At 32.9% G+C, this 17,919-nt stretch overlaps 1 protein-coding gene across 1 annotated transcript; it reads right to left on the bottom strand.

The window, feature by feature from the left end:
- Positions 1-11,745: 11,745 nt before the first annotated feature.
- LOC111988185 (protein GAMETOPHYTE DEFECTIVE 1) lies at positions 11,746-17,546 on the bottom strand. The gene is made up of 6 exons (XM_065760650.1): positions 17,016-17,546; positions 16,855-16,932; positions 16,679-16,759; positions 14,195-14,349; positions 12,985-14,105; positions 11,746-12,145 (listed from the first exon to the last, which is right to left on the bottom strand). The coding sequence occupies exons 1-6, from the start codon at positions 17,427-17,429 to the stop codon at positions 12,021-12,023; spliced, it is 1,974 nt and encodes a 657-aa protein (XP_065616722.1). The 5' UTR covers positions 17,430-17,546; the 3' UTR covers positions 11,746-12,020.
- Between the last annotated feature and the right edge of the window lie 373 nt (positions 17,547-17,919).

Below are 17,919 nucleotides of genomic sequence, written 5' to 3'. Positions count from 1 at the left end.
GCTTTGTTTGCTGTAGTAGATAGTTTCTTTGTTACACGTGGCAGCTCACTTTCTTGCCATGTTCACGAGGATTATGATTATCTACATGTGTATTTTTTAATTGAATAAATCCAAGTGTCACAACTCACATGCATCATATCTCATAATCTATTTTTGCAATGATTAATTATTATCCTAAAAAAAGAATGATTAATTTGTTAATGTCACCTCAGTAAATCATATTTAAGGAGAAATGTAGCCTCTTTATCTTGTTTGTTATGCAAGACTGAAGAGCTCCCTCAAGCAAAATCGAAAATCATATCATAAAGTTTTATCCTCGCTTGAGTGAAACTTTTTTTAGAAGTTATGAACTTACCTTGTAAGGGAAATATTGTAACCACTGCAACCCTAATCCCCTCCCTATAAAAACATAACTTTAAGCTTTAACCTACTTCTATAGATGAAGGACACTACAATAATGGAGAGAACTATTAAAAGAAAATTCTATTGTTTTTCCAAACCTCTCCATTGAATGTCCTTAAAAAGTCATTGAGTCAAATAACTTGAACTCTCACATATGAGTATCATTGAAAACATAAAGATGTCTTCAATTACGCATACTGACAAGGAGCTATTAAAGTGACCAATGGGTTGGTTTTTAAGTGGAGATCATTTGAGAAACGAATCGTATAAAAGGAACAATACAGGAGTTTACAATTGTTAGCAAGATGATGAAGCATATGTACAATAGAGTGTCAACATGTACGATAATGCCATATATATGAATAGGGGTTAATTGTACTGTAACAACCTTTTACAAGATTTGCTTTTAGGAGTCTCTAATCCCAAAGTGTATTTGTGGTACGTGTTCCTACAAGGGATTTCACTTCATGAACAAATAACTGTCTCTCTATTTGTTTTTGTTTTAATCAAGCTTTTGACTCTGTTTATGTATGATTATGATAGTTTATTTTTTATTTAAATCTCGTGCTAACTAACTATCTTGTCTAATAACCAAATAAATTAACTAAGAATGGGTAGTTAAGCCGGGAAATATATAAACTTGGAATTTCATAAACATTTAAATCAAATAATATAAAAAAAGAATTAAAAGTAAATGAACTTTCCCCTATCTATGCCTAGTATCACTTCTGAATTTGTCCCTTGTCTTTCAAAACTTGTAATCTACATTATTTACAAAAATGTGAACGCACTTTGGTTATATTCGTCATTAATTCGCCTTAAAACAATGTCATCCACAGGTAAATTAATGGTAAGATTATAATGGATGTTTGGTGCGATGGTCACTTCATAAGTATAAATACATGTAGGGTGTGGGGGCAGCAAGGGCCAGGATTCAAATCTCCAAGAAGGAGTTTCACATACATATACACTTAAATTAGGTTATAGTAAAATTTCTATCTTATATTAAAAAAAATTATTGTAACACTTGGAGATATAAATTGCAAAATTTCATAGTTATGATATTATTTAAAAGCAATTATGAACTTAAATGATGAAAGCGCATTTCATCATATTTATTGTCCATTTGCCATAACTTTTTAATTTTTGTCTTAGTTTTTATATTATTTTTAATTAGACTACTTAGTTTTTTGTCACACATTTAGCATAAAACTATATTTTTGGATAAACAATATGCAAATAAGTTATCAAAAATTATGGAATACCAAAACAGGCGCTTATTAAAAGAATGCTAAACGTAATTTAAATATAATTCATTTAATATTGAGTTGTTTTTATTCTAATAGCACAACAAAGTCCTAATTATTTTTAATTGATATTTAATAATTTATTATTTTTAAAGCTTTTCAAAATTAAAAAACTTGATTAATACATATTATAATTATAATTTTCAAAAATGTGAAATTTCAAAAACAAAATACCAATGTGGCATTTATGGTCGTCAAATAAGAGACATGAGTTTAATCCCTAGTACACTACACTAAAAAAGAAACACAATGATATTTTTGCACGATGATAAAAGAGTAATAATCCTGGCATAGACATCAAATATTTTAAATCCTATTATACATGTGTGGGTATATTTACGTGACAATGAATTAAAAAAAGTCATACGATTTTATTTTATTTTTATTATATAAATATAAGTTAGAATTATCCAATCGAATCTCTTACCTTTAATTTTTCAAGATACATTAAATGAGGAAGCCCCACATAAAGATTCTTTAAATTTATTTATTGACAAGTTAAAGAAAAGAAAAACCCTAACCCCCTAACCCACTTTTTTCTATGATATAGACTGTATTTTTTTTTCTTCCTATCATAGTCATAGACTATTAGGTTATTGCAATGACTAATAACTCATTAAATTTAAAATTTGAGCAATCGGCTCATTACTCTATTGAGTCAAATTATGTTGATTATGTCGTTCTCTTACTGTTAACAAATTTCAAATTACTCTCCCCAAACACACGGTTATTATCTTAAAATGCAAGTAATAGTCTCATGATTTAAGAAAATGATAAAAAAAACAAAGGGAAAAAAAATTCACTTGCATATTTCCACAGACACTCAACGTGAACAGACAACAGAAATCATTGTCTCTAATTTTCCATACTGTTTCATTTTTATTCTTTTATTTAATTATTTTTTCTACTATCTCAAACCATGGGCTCGTGGAAATTAAGAGACAAAATTGACAAAGTAATGGAGTTCACATTGGAAGCTAGCTAATAGTTTAGAAGATTGATGCCTCAAATTTCTAATGATCATTATGATTTTACGTAGAAACTAGAAATTGCAATGTCACTTTCCTATAGGACCTATGCCCATGTGTATGCCAGCATGCGAGTTAAGTGCATACATTACAGAAGACAGCACTTCAAACAAATCATTTTGTATCATTTTACATAAAATACTGTAAAATTTTATGAAGAGTACATTAAGTTCTTTGTACTGTCTATAATTCATTAATCAATATTACTTAAGTGTTTGAATTTAATTAAAAAAACTTAATATACAGTGCTTAAATAACTATTATTGTAAGCTACCTAAAAACATGGATTATCAATTACAAAATAAACAAAACAAGTTTCACTTATGCTCATTAAAAGGCTTAGATCCCGAAAATTGAGTTTAGTTGAAAAAATTAAATTGCTAAGAGTATTGTAGCTCAATTAGTTGGTACTTCTTACTATTTTTAATGTAAACATATATCAGGAATCAAATCCCTTCACTCTAACTATATATATATTGAAAACATTAAAATGAGCTGGATGTAAGACTTGGGAGGATTGATTTAAACTCAAGCACGACTAAGGCGTTAATGCAAAACTAAGTTAAATAACCTAACAAGCGCCGTGAGCCATGTAACTCAGTGAACACTTCAAGGTTCAAATTTCTCTATGGCGGTCAGAATCGTCAGATAAGTGTTTGAAACTCTAAAGTTTGTTCTCATAAACAATAAGCACTATATGAATATGCTATAATATTAAGGATAAAGTCACAATCAATCCGTATTGCTTAAAAAATTGTTACTTTTGCAAATTAATTAATTAAGTAGAGGAGGAATATTACGTTTGCATAATGGAACAGAAGAGAAGAAAACACATTGGGATGAATAAAATATGGGTGGGTGAAGAAGTAGTATCAAATTTCAACAATAACCAATTCTTTGATTTGCGTTAGGTTTTGAACTTTGAACAACCAAGATTCGGGACCAGAAAAAAAAAAATGACAGTTTTATCAACAAAAAAAAACTTAAAATTATATATATATATATATATATATTTGTTTAGTTTCTTAAAAATGAAGCTAGAAATTGTAAAGTTGTATTATATAGTTTTAATGTTTTGTTTTTTGGGCTGTCTTGTTATAAAGTTTAGTTTATAATATATCACTTTCGCATTCAGCGAAAAAAAATATATATATCACTTTCGCACCAAACATTAGAGAAAAGAGATTTGACCCGTGAACACCCTCTTTCTTTTCCCTTTTCTTTTATGACTCTTTGGCGGCACAATATTGATACCCGTGACCTATACTCAATGCCCTTGTCCGCCAATGACACATTCACCCGATCACACATTGCTTCTTCTTAGAAATATTGTTTTACATAAACACCAAATTTTCAATCTAATGCTGTGCTAATTTTCTTATTCCAATGTATGGGGATTCCAATTTTAAGTTTTTGTTCTCGTAAATAAGATTGGACAGATTTACTAATGGTCCATTTGGATAGAAGGGAACAAAGAGAAGTTCCGATCAACTCTATTCTACTTTCTTTTACTCTTTTTCTTGTCTTCTTCAATTAAAACCGGCCATAAACTATATATTATTGTATTCTTATATTTTAATGCTACATTTCTACTCTACTCGAGAAAACACACCATATATTAAACTAAGAGATGGACCTACAAATGTATACATATATCCATTTTGGGCTGTAGTATGTACCTGAAGAAATTTGAACAAGTGTAAGAATTTAGCTTCGCTTAACTAGACTTTTGTTTTCTTAAGACTGTTTTTATTTATATTTTTTTAATAAATTGTTACAACAAGTGGGGAGGGAGAATTTGAATAATGGTACTTCTTATAAATGAGATAAGTTAATGTCATGAAGTTATAAAACTCTTGACTTCTTAAAATAGGTTGAATGTGATTCAGTTAACATTTTGATATCCCAATAATATGTTGTGGTGATATTCAATAGTGAACCTTGATACATCTTGCTTCTATTGAGCTTGTGCCCCAATATGTTGTTTGATAGAAAATACAAAGTTTTATGCCTAAACCATGACGAGTAAATGTTTACTATAAATTCTAAGTTTAAGACTAATTAAGTTTTTGTTAACACCTAATGTTACATTAGAGATATAGAAACCTAAATCTTAATCCCAAGAGGCTGGCTTAGTAATTTCTAGAGCCTCGTAATATTAATAAAATCCTGAGCTCGAAACATCTTGCATTTAGTATCTTAAAGCCACTCTTATGAAATTTTTTCTTGTAATAATCTAGTGAGTATAAAACAGAAGAACTGCATACACCGACACCCACATTTGTCAACCAAAAAAAAAAACCCTAAATCCTTTTTTTTTTTTATAAACAGATGAAGACTTGCATGTACTATGGGTTGTAATAATGTTCAGTTTTGCTCGTGATGTTTAGAGTACACATGCTTAAACCTAACATTTTACTTTTATTGTTTGTCTGTATTCATTAAATTCTTACACATGTAGCTGTATTGTAAGAAGTCCTTTTTGTGATCAATGTTAACGTGTCCATATTTCGGGCCCTTGGTTTCTTTCTTCATGTCAAACTTGAGGGATCAAAAACTTGATTGATTGATTTCTAAAATTGTTTCTATACGTAATTTGTTTTATACTTTTACTTTCTTTCTTTTTTCTTTTGTTTTTTTTTTTTTTTTCATTTATACCTAATCTAAATTTGGTTCACACCCATATAATCTGATAAGGTGGACCCAGAATTAGAGAAAGAGGAGGACATGATTTTAACGCAAAAGTCAACATGACCAAAAGGCTCATAATTTAAACAAGTTGCTTTAATTGGGAGAAAAGAAAGAAAGACTGAAGAACAAGGAAGCCACAAATCATTGAGTTTATCCAATTTCTAGAACAACATTTAATATACAAAATTAATGTTATTAGTTATGTGAAAGTGAAACCGAAAGTGAGATTACAACTTTTAAACTTTTATGTCTATTCTCGATTAATTTCCTAACTGACAATTGGTTGATCCAAAAGTGAGAAACATGCAGTAGATGGCAATTGGAGGAATAGAAATACAAAAAGATTTTTATTTTTTTTTTTTATTTTTTATCACATTAGAATCTTTATTTTGTATGCAAGATTTTTGTCCAAGACTTTTTTTTTTTTTTTTTAACTTTGTCCACGACTTCTATGTACTAGACAATATACGATCGAGTTTGATACACGTGTTGTGTCTATGTTGTGCATTAGACGAAAGCCAAACCGAGTTATTCCATCTANGTATGCAAGATTTTTGTCCAAGACTTTTTTTTTTTTTTTTGAACCTTTGTCCACGACTTCTATGTACTAGACAATATACGATCGAGTTTGATACACGTGTTGTGTCTATGTTGTGCATTAGACGAAAGCCAAACCGAGTTATTACCAATCTTTACCAAACAAGTCTTTGTGAGTTTGTCATAAATGGGAATCACTTTCAAGAGATATGTGGTCTAAGAATTCCCTTGCATAGTAACAACAATGCAAATAATGCATATATTGGAGACTTTCGACCGCAACTTTCAGAGTTTTTGTCAAGTTGTCTTGCGTGCCATGTTGTATTTTAGGGGTTTAGCTGATCCCACTAGGTTTTGGTTTGGTGTTGACTAAAGCTAGGTAGATCGGGTTGAGTTTAGTTTTCTTCATAATAAAACATAAACACGTGAGTTAAGGATGGAAGAATGCAAATAACTGTCAATCAGGTATAGTTAGTACATTGAACTTGATCAATAAAGTTAGATCATGAACATAATAATCAAGAATTAGTTTCAAAATTTTGGTTAGTTTCAAAATTTGTCATATGTTAATTTATACAACTCATATCAGTATTTTATCAAGAAAAGATACAAGATACATGAGATTGAATTCCAGACTCATATTGGCAAGAGACTTGTAGTTCGCTTGGGTGACACCTTTTAATATTTTCTTGACATCCACTACTTAAATCCTTATTCCCCTTGTAATTATTAAATTATAAAATAAAATCTTAATTATACTAAAAGAAGAATATTTAATATATATATATAAACTCTTTTGTCGTATAGTTCATATAAGTTATAACTAGAAGAAATTATTATTATTTTTTTATTTGGTTGCAAAATGAAGGTTAAGTGATAGAATTCCATACATTTTTCATCGACAATGATGGAGGTCGAAGACTCGAAAGGCCATTGACTAAGCCATAAATTTTTGTCATAAAATGTAGTTCTCTATAATTCTTAAAAAAGAAAAAAAAAATAGTTCGCTATAATACTTATATAATACATATTTTTTTCTATTTGAAATTCACCTAATTTTGCCAAGATCCTTGGATTACTTACTCTCCTATTTTGCTTACTAGCTGAGTTCAAATAAAAAACTTTTTAGCTGAAAATACTGTAGATAAAGATAGAAGGTAGCTGAAATAGTACGGTGAGACTCATAAATAATACCAAAAAGTGCAATAAAACCTATAAATAATTGTAAAAATAAGCTGAATAGTAAAAAAAACTGATTTTTTAAGCTAATGCCAAACACACACTAAAATTTAGAAAGCAAAAATAATATATTAATCTCTTACACTCTGCTAGATTTTTATTCATTAACTTCCCACAAATAACTCTAAATCTTTGCTAACTTGCAACGAATCAAGTGATTGTCTTTAACTTTCTTTTCCATTTTCTGAGCATGCACAGGATGTGTTTGGAGGGGCTTATAACACTATATAATTTTGTAGTTTGATTGACCCACTATAAATATTGAATAAAAGAGCAAATCAAATAGGTATTTATAGTTCAAACTATAATAATCATGCGCATATTTACTACAACGTAGAAAACATGTTACGATTAAGAATTGCACAATTTTTCTGTTTCATTACATTTGTAATTGCTCTGTGTGTCTCTCTCTCAGAGTCTCACTCATTAAGTAGTGCAGTAGGGTCATCAGAAATTAAAAGCCCTGGGTCACTCTTTACTTTTTTACATGATGGGAAATATAAAAGATGGAATGGGTGGGTGTCATTCATTATGTTACTTTAGACAAACATGTGATTCAATTAATTATACCTAAAACTCTCAAGTGCCCCACGGTCCCCAGCATTTCTTATAGCTTTTGCTTACAGTGCCTCATGCTGCGTACGAAGTTTCTCAACATTTAATACCTAATTTATTTTTCTATTTCATTTATTTTGAGCAATATGCAAGTTTACACTGTATTTCTTTTTTTGGTGGGTTCAAATGAGTAAAGAATTCAAATACACAGATAATTTTGGAGCCAAAAACTCAGGGCCGTTTGGTAACATTATTCTAATAATGTTGTTTGTATTTTTTGAAAATATGTGTGAGTAAAAAAATTATGTGAAAATACATATAATGTTGTTTAAACATTTGTGAATTCCTCAGCATTTGCAATCTGGAAGTGTGATTTTTTCTAATGCCAATTACTCATTTCAAAAGCCTAAAGATCACAGAAGAGTGGGCACACCCATCTGAAACCTCATTTATATCACAGCCACAGGCATGGGCCAAACAAATCATTCTTGCCTGTTATAGACAACAAAATTTAGAAACACTTTTTTTGGTCAGAAAAAAAAAGCGACTTTTGTATTGAAAGGAACAGTACCTCCCAAATGGTCCAACAAAAAAGCGGCATTTTAGGCCCAAGAATATTTGATTCGCATGCATGTAATCTCATCCATGGAATTAAAGGCAAGACTTAAGTATAGTACTAAAGTGTTATTCTTTAGATTATTTTTTTTAAATTCTATCATGTGGCTTTTTTTTTTCTCATAGGATGAAAGTGTATATTTTAGTTAAGTAGCCACGTGACAGAATTTTAAAAAGGAAACCTAAAGAACAATATCTAAGATCTGTACATAAATTTTGTCATAAAATTAAATCACAAAGTGCGGCAAAAAAAACATTGCTTCAAAGTGTGTTGAAACTTAACACTGCATACTTTTGGTGCGATGGTCACTCTATAAATATTAAGAGCTTATGAGGTGTGGAGTTTGAGGGGCAAGGATCAGGGTTCAAGTCTGCAGGAGAGAACTTCGCACACATATACACTTATATTAAAATAGAGTAAAATTTCTATCTTGTATTAAAAAATTAAAAAAAAAAAATGTGTTGAAACTTCAAACCTAGGTATTTCCCAAATGACATTTAAAAAGAATAAAAAAAAACTGCCAAGACTCCCACAAATGCTTCTTATGCCATTTAAATTTTAAAAGCAGCAGCATAGATCATTGTAAAATTTCCTCCTTTTTAGGAGAATTAACTCTTAAAATTACATGTTATTACAAGTAATTCGGTCTTTTCATGTGGTGCCACGTACGTAGAGGGCACGTGAGTCACACATGACATGCTTTTTCATTCAAGTTAACATCCCAACTAACGGTAGAGTGCAAAGTGATACACAAAACAACTTTGAGTATTAACTGAATCCAGAACAATGGCAGATTTTGGAGAAATTTCACTACTTTCATCTTCTTTCTAATCATGCCCAAATTGTTTCCAGTATCAAAAATTGGATATCAATAAAAAGTTGTTGACAGAATTTACCAACATTAGCATGAATGGTTAAGAATTATGGCTAGAAAACATTGGTGCTAAACAACACTCAACTATTTTACACATGCCTGCCGATCAACAATTATAATTAGAGAAATAAAAAAATCATTGCACAGTTACAGCATCTGAACCCTGCTTTTCATTTTCTTAGTTCTTTTCTTGAAAGTTACAGGAGTCAACAAACGCTTGAAAGGAAATAAAGCTGCTCGGTGAGATATTCTCTGTCTTGGCCTTGATTTCCCTGCATTCAGTAAGAGTTCATTAGTGCAGTAGGGTCATCAGAAATTAAAAGCCCTGGGTCACTCTTTACTTTTTTACATGATGGGAAATATAAAAGATGGAATGGGTGGGTGTCATTCATTATGTTACTTTAGACAAACATGTGATTCAATTAATTATACCTAAAACTCTCAAGTGCCCCACGGTCCCCAGCATTTCTTATAGCTTTTGCTTACAGTGCCTCATGCTGCGTGCGAAGTTTCTCAACATTTAATAGCTAATTTATTTTTCTGTTTCATTTATTTTAAGCAATATGCAAGTTTACACTGTATTTCTTTTTTTGGTGGGTTCAAATGAGTAAAGAATTCAAATACACAGATAATTTTGGAGCCAAAAACTTAGGGCGATTTGGTAAAATTATTCTAATAATGTTGTTTGTATTTTTTGAAAATATGTGTGGGTAAAAAAATATGTGAAAATACATATAATGTTGTTTAAACATTTGTGAATTCCTCAGCATTTGCAATCTGGAAGTGTGATTTTTTCTAATGCCAATTACTCATTTCAAAAGCCTAAAGATCACAGAAGAGTGGGCACACCCATCTGAAACCTCATTTATATCACAGCCACAGGCATGGGCTAAACAAATCATTCTTGCCTATTATAGACAACAAAATTTAGAAACACTTTTTTTGGTCAGAAAAAAAAGCGACTTTTGTATTGAAAGGAACAGTACCTCCCAAATGGCCCAACAAAAAAGCGGCTTTTTAGGCCCAAGAATATTTGATTCGCATGCATGTAATCTCAACTGTGGAATTAAAGGCAAGACTTAAGTATAGTATTAAGGTGTTATTCCTTAGATTATTTTTTTAAAATTCTATCATGTGGTTTTTTTTTTCTCATAGGATGAAAGTGTATTTTTTAGTTAAGTAGCTACGTGACAGAATTTTAAGAAGGAAACCTAAAGAACAATATCTAAAATACTGTACATAAATTTTGTCATAAAATTAAATCACAAAGTGCGGCAAAAAAAACATTGCTTCAAAGTGTGTTGAAACTTAACACTGCACACCTTTGGTGTGATGGTCACTCTATAAATATTAAGAGCTTGTGAGGTGTGGGGTGTGAGGGGCAAAGATTAGGGTTCAAGTCTGCAGGAGAGAACTTCCCACACATATACACTTATATTAGAATAGAGTAGAATTTCTATCTTGTATTAAAAAAAAAAAAAAAGTGTGTTGAAACTTCAAACCTAGGTATTTCCCAAATGACATTTAAAAAGAATAAAAAAAACTGCCAAGACTCCCACAAATGCTTCTTATGCCATTTAAATTTTAAAAGAAGCAGCATAGATCATTGTAAAATTTCCTCCTTTTTAGGAGAATTAACTCTTAAAATTACATGTCATTACAAGTAATTCGGTCTTTTCATGTGGTGCCACGTATGTAGAGGTCACGTGAGTCACACATGACATGCTTTTTCATTCAAGTTAACAGCCCAACTAACGGTAGAGTGCAAAGTGATACACAAAACGACTTTGAGTATTAACTGAATCCAGAACAATGGCAGATTTTGGAGAAATTTCACTACTTTCATCTTCTTTCTAATCATGCCCAAAATTGTTTCCAGTATCAAAAATTGGATATCAATAAAAAGTTGACAGAATTTACCAACATTAGCATGAATGGTTAAGAATTATGGCTAGAAAACATTGGTGCTAAACAACACTCAACTATTTTACACATGCCTGCCGATCAACAATTATAATTAGAGAAATAAAAAAATCATTGCACAGTTACAGCATCTGAACCCTGCTTTTCATTTTCTTAGTTCTTTTCTTGAAAGTTACAGGAGTCAACAAACGCTTGAAAGGAAATAAAGCTGCTCGGTGAGATATTCTCTGTCTTGGCCTTGATTTCCCTGCATTCAGTAAGAGTTCATAATTAAAAAAAAAAAATGTGTTGAAACTTCAAACCTAGGTATTTCCCAAATGACATTTAAAAAGAATAAAAAAAAACTGCCAAGACTCCCACAAATGCTTCTTATGCCATTTAAATTTTAAAAGCAGCAGCATAGATCATTGTAAAATTTCCTCCTTTTTAGGAGAATTAACTCTTAAAATTACATGTTATTACAAGTAATTCGGTCTTTTCATGTGGTGCCACGTACGTAGAGGGCACGTGAGTCACACATGACATGCTTTTTCATTCAAGTTAACATCCCAACTAACGGTAGAGTGCAAAGTGATACACAAAACAACTTTGAGTATTAACTGAATCCAGAACAATGGCAGATTTTGGAGAAATTTCACTACTTTCATCTTCTTTCTAATCATGCCCAAATTGTTTCCAGTATCAAAAATTGGATATCAATAAAAAGTTGTTGACAGAATTTACCAACATTAGCATGAATGGTTAAGAATTATGGCTAGAAAACATTGGTGCTAAACAACACTCAACTATTTTACACATGCCTGCCGATCAACAATTATAATTAGAGAAATAAAAAAATCATTGCACAGTTACAGCATCTGAACCCTGCTTTTCATTTTCTTAGTTCTTTTCTTGAAAGTTACAGGAGTCAACAAACGCTTGAAAGGAAATAAAGCTGCTCGGTGAGATATTCTCTGTCTTGGCCTTGATTTCCCTGCATTCAGTAAGAGTTCATCAGTAAAGTATTAGTATGGCTAGATTACAAACCCCAAAAAAAAGTACTGAAAGAGAGCTAGATTGCGCATTTTATACAAGCATCAAGAAACCCCAATAATGAGACTCAGTCAATCAACCAAGGACCATGACAATCTACAAAATTTTTGATAATTCAATTTTTACAACAAGTGGGGGAAGTGGGGATTCGAATCCTGATTCTCCTTACAAAGGAGACCAGACAATGTAACTAAGCTTATAAGGCTCTTGGCAGTGACATCCTATGAGCAAAAAAAAAGAAAAATTAAAAGACATGAAAAACTTAAAGAAACAAGACCAGTACAGCTTACAATACAATCACAATTTCATGCCAAATTGTAGCTGTGCACACAAGTCTCATTCTTTAAAAATGGATCTACTACCTGTGAGTTAAAAAGCCTAATACAAGCTTCAAAGTTGGTAGAATTAAAAGTTAAATTATAAGGCAGTCTGAAATAAATCTAAGAACAGCAATGACAGCCCATGACAGTCTTCAGTAAAATTCTTTCAAAATGTTACGCCAAGAATTCACAGCTGTCACAATATACAAGAAATTTTTACAAACTAGTTCACAATATCATCACTGTCCATGGCCATGCTAGCAGATTAATAACCAAAGAATAGATGCTTCTAGAGTTTTGTTTAAAAGAAAAAGAACGAAAGAAAATAGTTCAGAACGGATTAAATTTAAGAATGGCATGGTTTAAATATGTTTGCTATTCATAAAATTATCATAATGCAAAACTAAGCATAAATATGGGTGGTATGTGGTCAATACTAAACACTAATTAAAAGTTTTACCAGATATAGATTGACTGCTGGTTGGGCCATGAACACAGGCATCCGCTTCTCCATGCCTTTGCTCTTCCATTGTGACCTCTGTTGACTCATGATTTGCAACTGAGGAATCATCTACAATTGTCATCTCAATTTGAGACTCTGGAATTGGAATGGGATCAGCAAGAATAGCCACCTCATTCCCTGGCTCCCTAAATTGTTCTCCCTCCAAAAAATGCTCTGGCAAAGGCGGATCATTTAAGGCCAAACATGTATTTTCTTGATTTGTCGTATCTACCTCCATTGAAATACCTAATACTTCATCCAAAATTTTTGTACTCTTAGGCTCTTCATTTGTAGTAGCAGGAAGACCAACATCCTCCGACAGTGTCAAAATTTCTCGTTTAGCATCAACATCACAAGGAACATCTAACTCCAAGTCATGAGTCAATGCATGAAATATTACATTTTCATTTGGTAGAGCAATCTGTGATTCACAACTAGAGAAACATTTTTGTAATTTCAAATCTTGCTTTTCTGCTACATCCAAGGGAAGATTAACATCTGACCCATTTGTATTATCCTTTTCTACTTTGTTGGTGGTTGTAGGGGTTTTAATTTCCTCAGAGTTTGTCAAACCTTTTGCAGTATCATCTGGTGGGTATAAGTTTTGAGAATTTTCACAGCCAGAGGCTTGATGTATTAATGGAGTATCATACGCTAAATTTTGATCTGATTTTGGAAGATCAAGACTGCCAAGCTGCTCAGGTTGTCCACTAGCTGTGGCAGGTACCTCAACTATTTCAGGAGCAGATAAAGAGATTGTTCCATTATCTGGAGGTTGGGGCACAGCCTCAGTCTGAGACATCAAAGGCTTCACTTGAAAACCATGTGATGGCATGCTGTCAATAACTGAAGCAAAATCAATGGCTTTAATGGTTTTTGATACTTTACTGGAGGCAGAAAAAGACTTCACCATGTCCTCTAATGGCAAGTCACCTTCACCACTAGAGATGGGATCCCATTTAAACCAATCGCTAGCCAAAGTTTTGTTGAAATCTAATTGTGCACCTGAAGGTATTGCTTCGACTCTGATTGCATCCTTGAAAAATTGTTTTTTCCTTAAAGCATTGGCTATAAGAGTCCTGCAAACATTGGTGAAAAGATTTTCTGACATTTATCAACATCATCTAAGTGTCACTGAATGCTGTGAGGTTTCAAAAAGCGTTCATACCTACAATTTTTGGAAATAGCTGCTTTAGCTCGTTCCATAGAGAGCCCAAGCAATGATGACAAATTTGCAACATCATACGGCCCTCTAAGTTCATTTACAGAAGGGGCAGCACTTGAGAAAATGAGATTTTTTCCTCGAGTCCAATCCACCAGCAACTGAAAATATGACCAGTAGTCCAACTTAATCAATTGGCAGATCCATCAATAACTTAGATACAAGAATAAATCAACACATAATGTTTATAAAAGAAAAAAAGGTACATTTAGATCTTAGGAACTCATCCACAGGCCTTGGAACCTATAAAATCATGAAGGATTTTCCAACATGATTAATTTACAAGGTATTGACTTTGGAAGCTATTGCATCATTTGCTACAAAACATAAAAGTCCATCAAAATACCAGACATGTCTTAACTGCATATAAAAGGAAAGACAAAGCCTCAAGCTACTAGATCTGTCCTGTGGTTCAAAATCCTACCCTCTCTGCTTGCTATATCTTGGCACAAAAATATATAAAACACTCTTCTCCCTTTAATTGCAAGCTGCTTTATAATGCCTTGTGGGCATGGAGGAGTATTCTGTCATGTAGGAACTAGATGCGATATAACAAATTGGATATGGGAAACCTATTCCAAATAACCATTATTGGCCAAACTTTAAGCCACAAGCTACTAGATCTGGCCCAATCAATATTTCAAGGGCAAGCAATCTGATAGACCAATATTTGGCCAGGTGTAATTCAGCTTTGATCAGAAGGCTTTATGCACCTCAGGTCAGGCGGTGGCTAAAAAGATTCTTAGTTTAACCATTTCTAAGATTGGAAATCCTGATAGATTAATTTGGGCCACACTACAAGTCAGGATCTTTTGAAGTGAAGAAAGCATATTGGCAATGTCATAACGGCTGCAATTCATATGCTGCCACAAACCAGCTTATGAATGGAGAGAGTAACTGTATTTGGCACTTGCTCTGGAAATTTAAGCTTCCCTTCAAATTAATTATTTTCATTAGGAAACTCTAAGTCTTAATTAATAGACTTCCAGTTACGTGAATTGGCAAAGAGGCATATAGTTATATCCATATGCTTGAAAGATGAAGAGTTCATTGATCATCTTTTCCTTGGCTGTGAAGTGGCCAAGGCAGCATGGTTTGGCTCAGATTTCATTCTGCCTACCGAGTTCCTTGAATCTCCTTTGATCTGCTCTTGGATCACCAGCTAATTGGAGAAAATTTCTAGGGTCAAATAAGACACTATCCAAATCATGAACACTTTTGTAGCCACCCTTTGCGCACTATGGACTCATAGAAATGAAGTTATATTTGAGGACCTTCAGCCTAATGCTATTACTTTTCTAAATCTAAGCAAGAATTATATGTTTCTTTGCGCTTTGCAAATCATACTCTTCATAATATAACATATCATGCCTAGCTGTGAATTTATCTATATGTGTTCAACCATAACGTTTTTCTTCAAAGCTACTGTACACCCACATATCAATAACTCAAATTTTATTGTAAAACGCACACACATGCATCATCATCATCCAAGAATAACACACACTATGGCACCTAATCAGAAACATGCCAAACTAGTTCAATAACAAATATTAAAAAACTTCTCTTTTTGAGACAGATGCTCTTACTTTAACATTTTTGTGTAAAATAAATATGAAAACTAACATAAAAATTTTGGAAATACAAAACTCTTATTATTGAAAGAGATGAAAACAAGGTCTACTTGCAAAGAGTGAAGAAAGCAATTAAGATTTCTATGTTCCCAAAATGGAAAATGAGTGCCATAACAATGTGAGGGGCCACCAAGTTTTCCTCAAAGGCAATCAAATATGAAACACAAAAGTTAGGAAGAACGTATGGGGTGGTCCTTTGCAGAAATCAAGTATTGTCTAAGAAGGAGATATACAAAATGAATTCCCATGTACTATGGTAACTCTCTCTGTCTCTCTCTCCAATGATGAGAAACTTATTATGCATCAAATAACAATGAGATATACAAAAGGCCAAACTACACCATTGTCCCTAAACTTCAACTTATGAATGATTTTAGTTCTTGAAGTTTACAGTGACCGTTTCTAATCCTAACAAACTTAAAGTGATTGCTTCAAGTCACTAACATACTTAAAGTGATTGCTTTTAGTCCCTACAAAACTTAAAGTAACTGATTTTAGTCCCTACAAAACTTAAAGTAATCGCTTTTAGTCCTTATAAATCTTAAAGTAATCGATTCTAGTCCCAATAAAATTAAACTGATCAATCTTAGTCTCTAATAAGCTTAAAGTGATCACTTTTAGCCCCTACATAGTGATGACACGTGAGTTTTTAGTTTGGTATCGGGACTGAAGGTTAAAACTTTGAACTTCAGAGACTAAACTCGGTCATGCACTAAACATTAGGAACCAACTCCACATTTAAGCCCAAACAAAATGTCCCACCAAATTATCAACAGAGAAATTTAGCAATTCTCACCTTAGCATTGGATATCATTTGCCTCCTTGTTTGTACATCCACGATAAGATCCGAATACGTGATCTCAAAATAAACTCCACGCTGGAAATCCAAAAAGCCCACAAAAATTACTTATGAACAAAACCAATAAACAGAGAAAACGAAAATTCAAATCATTGAAGAACAAACAAACAAACCTCAATGGCAGCTTTAACCTTAGCCTGCTTCAATCGAAAAGGCAACCTCTCCGAAAAATCAATCGCAATTATATCTACCTAAAAAAAACAACACAAACATTAAAACCAAACCTCAAAACAAAACACAAATCAAAACTTTAGGAAACCACGAAGGAACTCACCTCGGATTTATCACAAGCATCATCGAACACGGTCTGGTCCAAGGGCTTGACAGCGACCAAGTCGTAGGTTTTCAAAACAGGGTTACCGGAGTTGAGAGCCAAGCTCTGGGAGTGGTTTTCGGCGACAACAGTGAGTCGCGTGTACTGGCGGAAAGGGGTGGCGCGTGGGACGCCGAGGAGATCGCGGTGGAGGTTGACGGAGAGAGAGAGAGAAGGTACGAGGTTGAGGAGAGAGGAGAGAGTGAGGGGAGAGATGGAGCAACGGTCGTGATCGGACATCACGCCTTTGATCGTACGGTTGTAAGCGATCCCAGTGTAGCCCAGCTCCATGGCTTTGACTACGAGCTTTGTGCGCGTGGTTTTGTTGGATTGTGAAGAATCGAGGTACGGTATGTTCAGGTCGAAGAAACCCATGGCTGAGACTCAAGTGACAGTGTCACAGACACAGAGGGTTTAGGGTTTTACGAATAAATTGAGGTTTGTATATGTTACTATTAAATTATTTTTTCTCGTTGGGTTACTATTGGGTTTCTGGGATTTTTTTTTATAAAATAACCGTCAATCTCAATCAATATTATTAGTTAAGCAATGTTTTAAACATATTTCCTTTCTAACAATTTGACTTCAGTGTGGTCAATTTTTGGGTTACAAAATCGACTGGATTGGACTCAATTTTCCTGTTTTAAACAGTAGATGAGTGGGTAATGTAAATCAGAAAACGACTCCAGTGGAGTCGTTTTTACTAGAAAACGACTCTACTGGAGTCATTTTTTTAAGCACTGTACACAGCTCCAGTAGTCTTTTCTAAACCTAGAACACATGCGTCCCTCATCGCGCCCTACAAGAAAAACTGAAGTTCAAAAACTTAAAAAGTTCAAAACACACCTCTGTCACGCCTCTCACT

The sequence above is a fragment of the Quercus suber genome, unplaced genomic scaffold, assembly GCF_002906115.3.
Source record: "Quercus suber isolate HL8 unplaced genomic scaffold, Cork oak 2.0 scaffold_376, whole genome shotgun sequence".
Classification (NCBI taxonomy): Eukaryota; Viridiplantae; Streptophyta; class Magnoliopsida; order Fagales; family Fagaceae; genus Quercus; species Quercus suber.
Note: the sequence above shows the minus strand (reverse complement) of the source record. Positions and strands in the feature narration are given on the sequence as shown.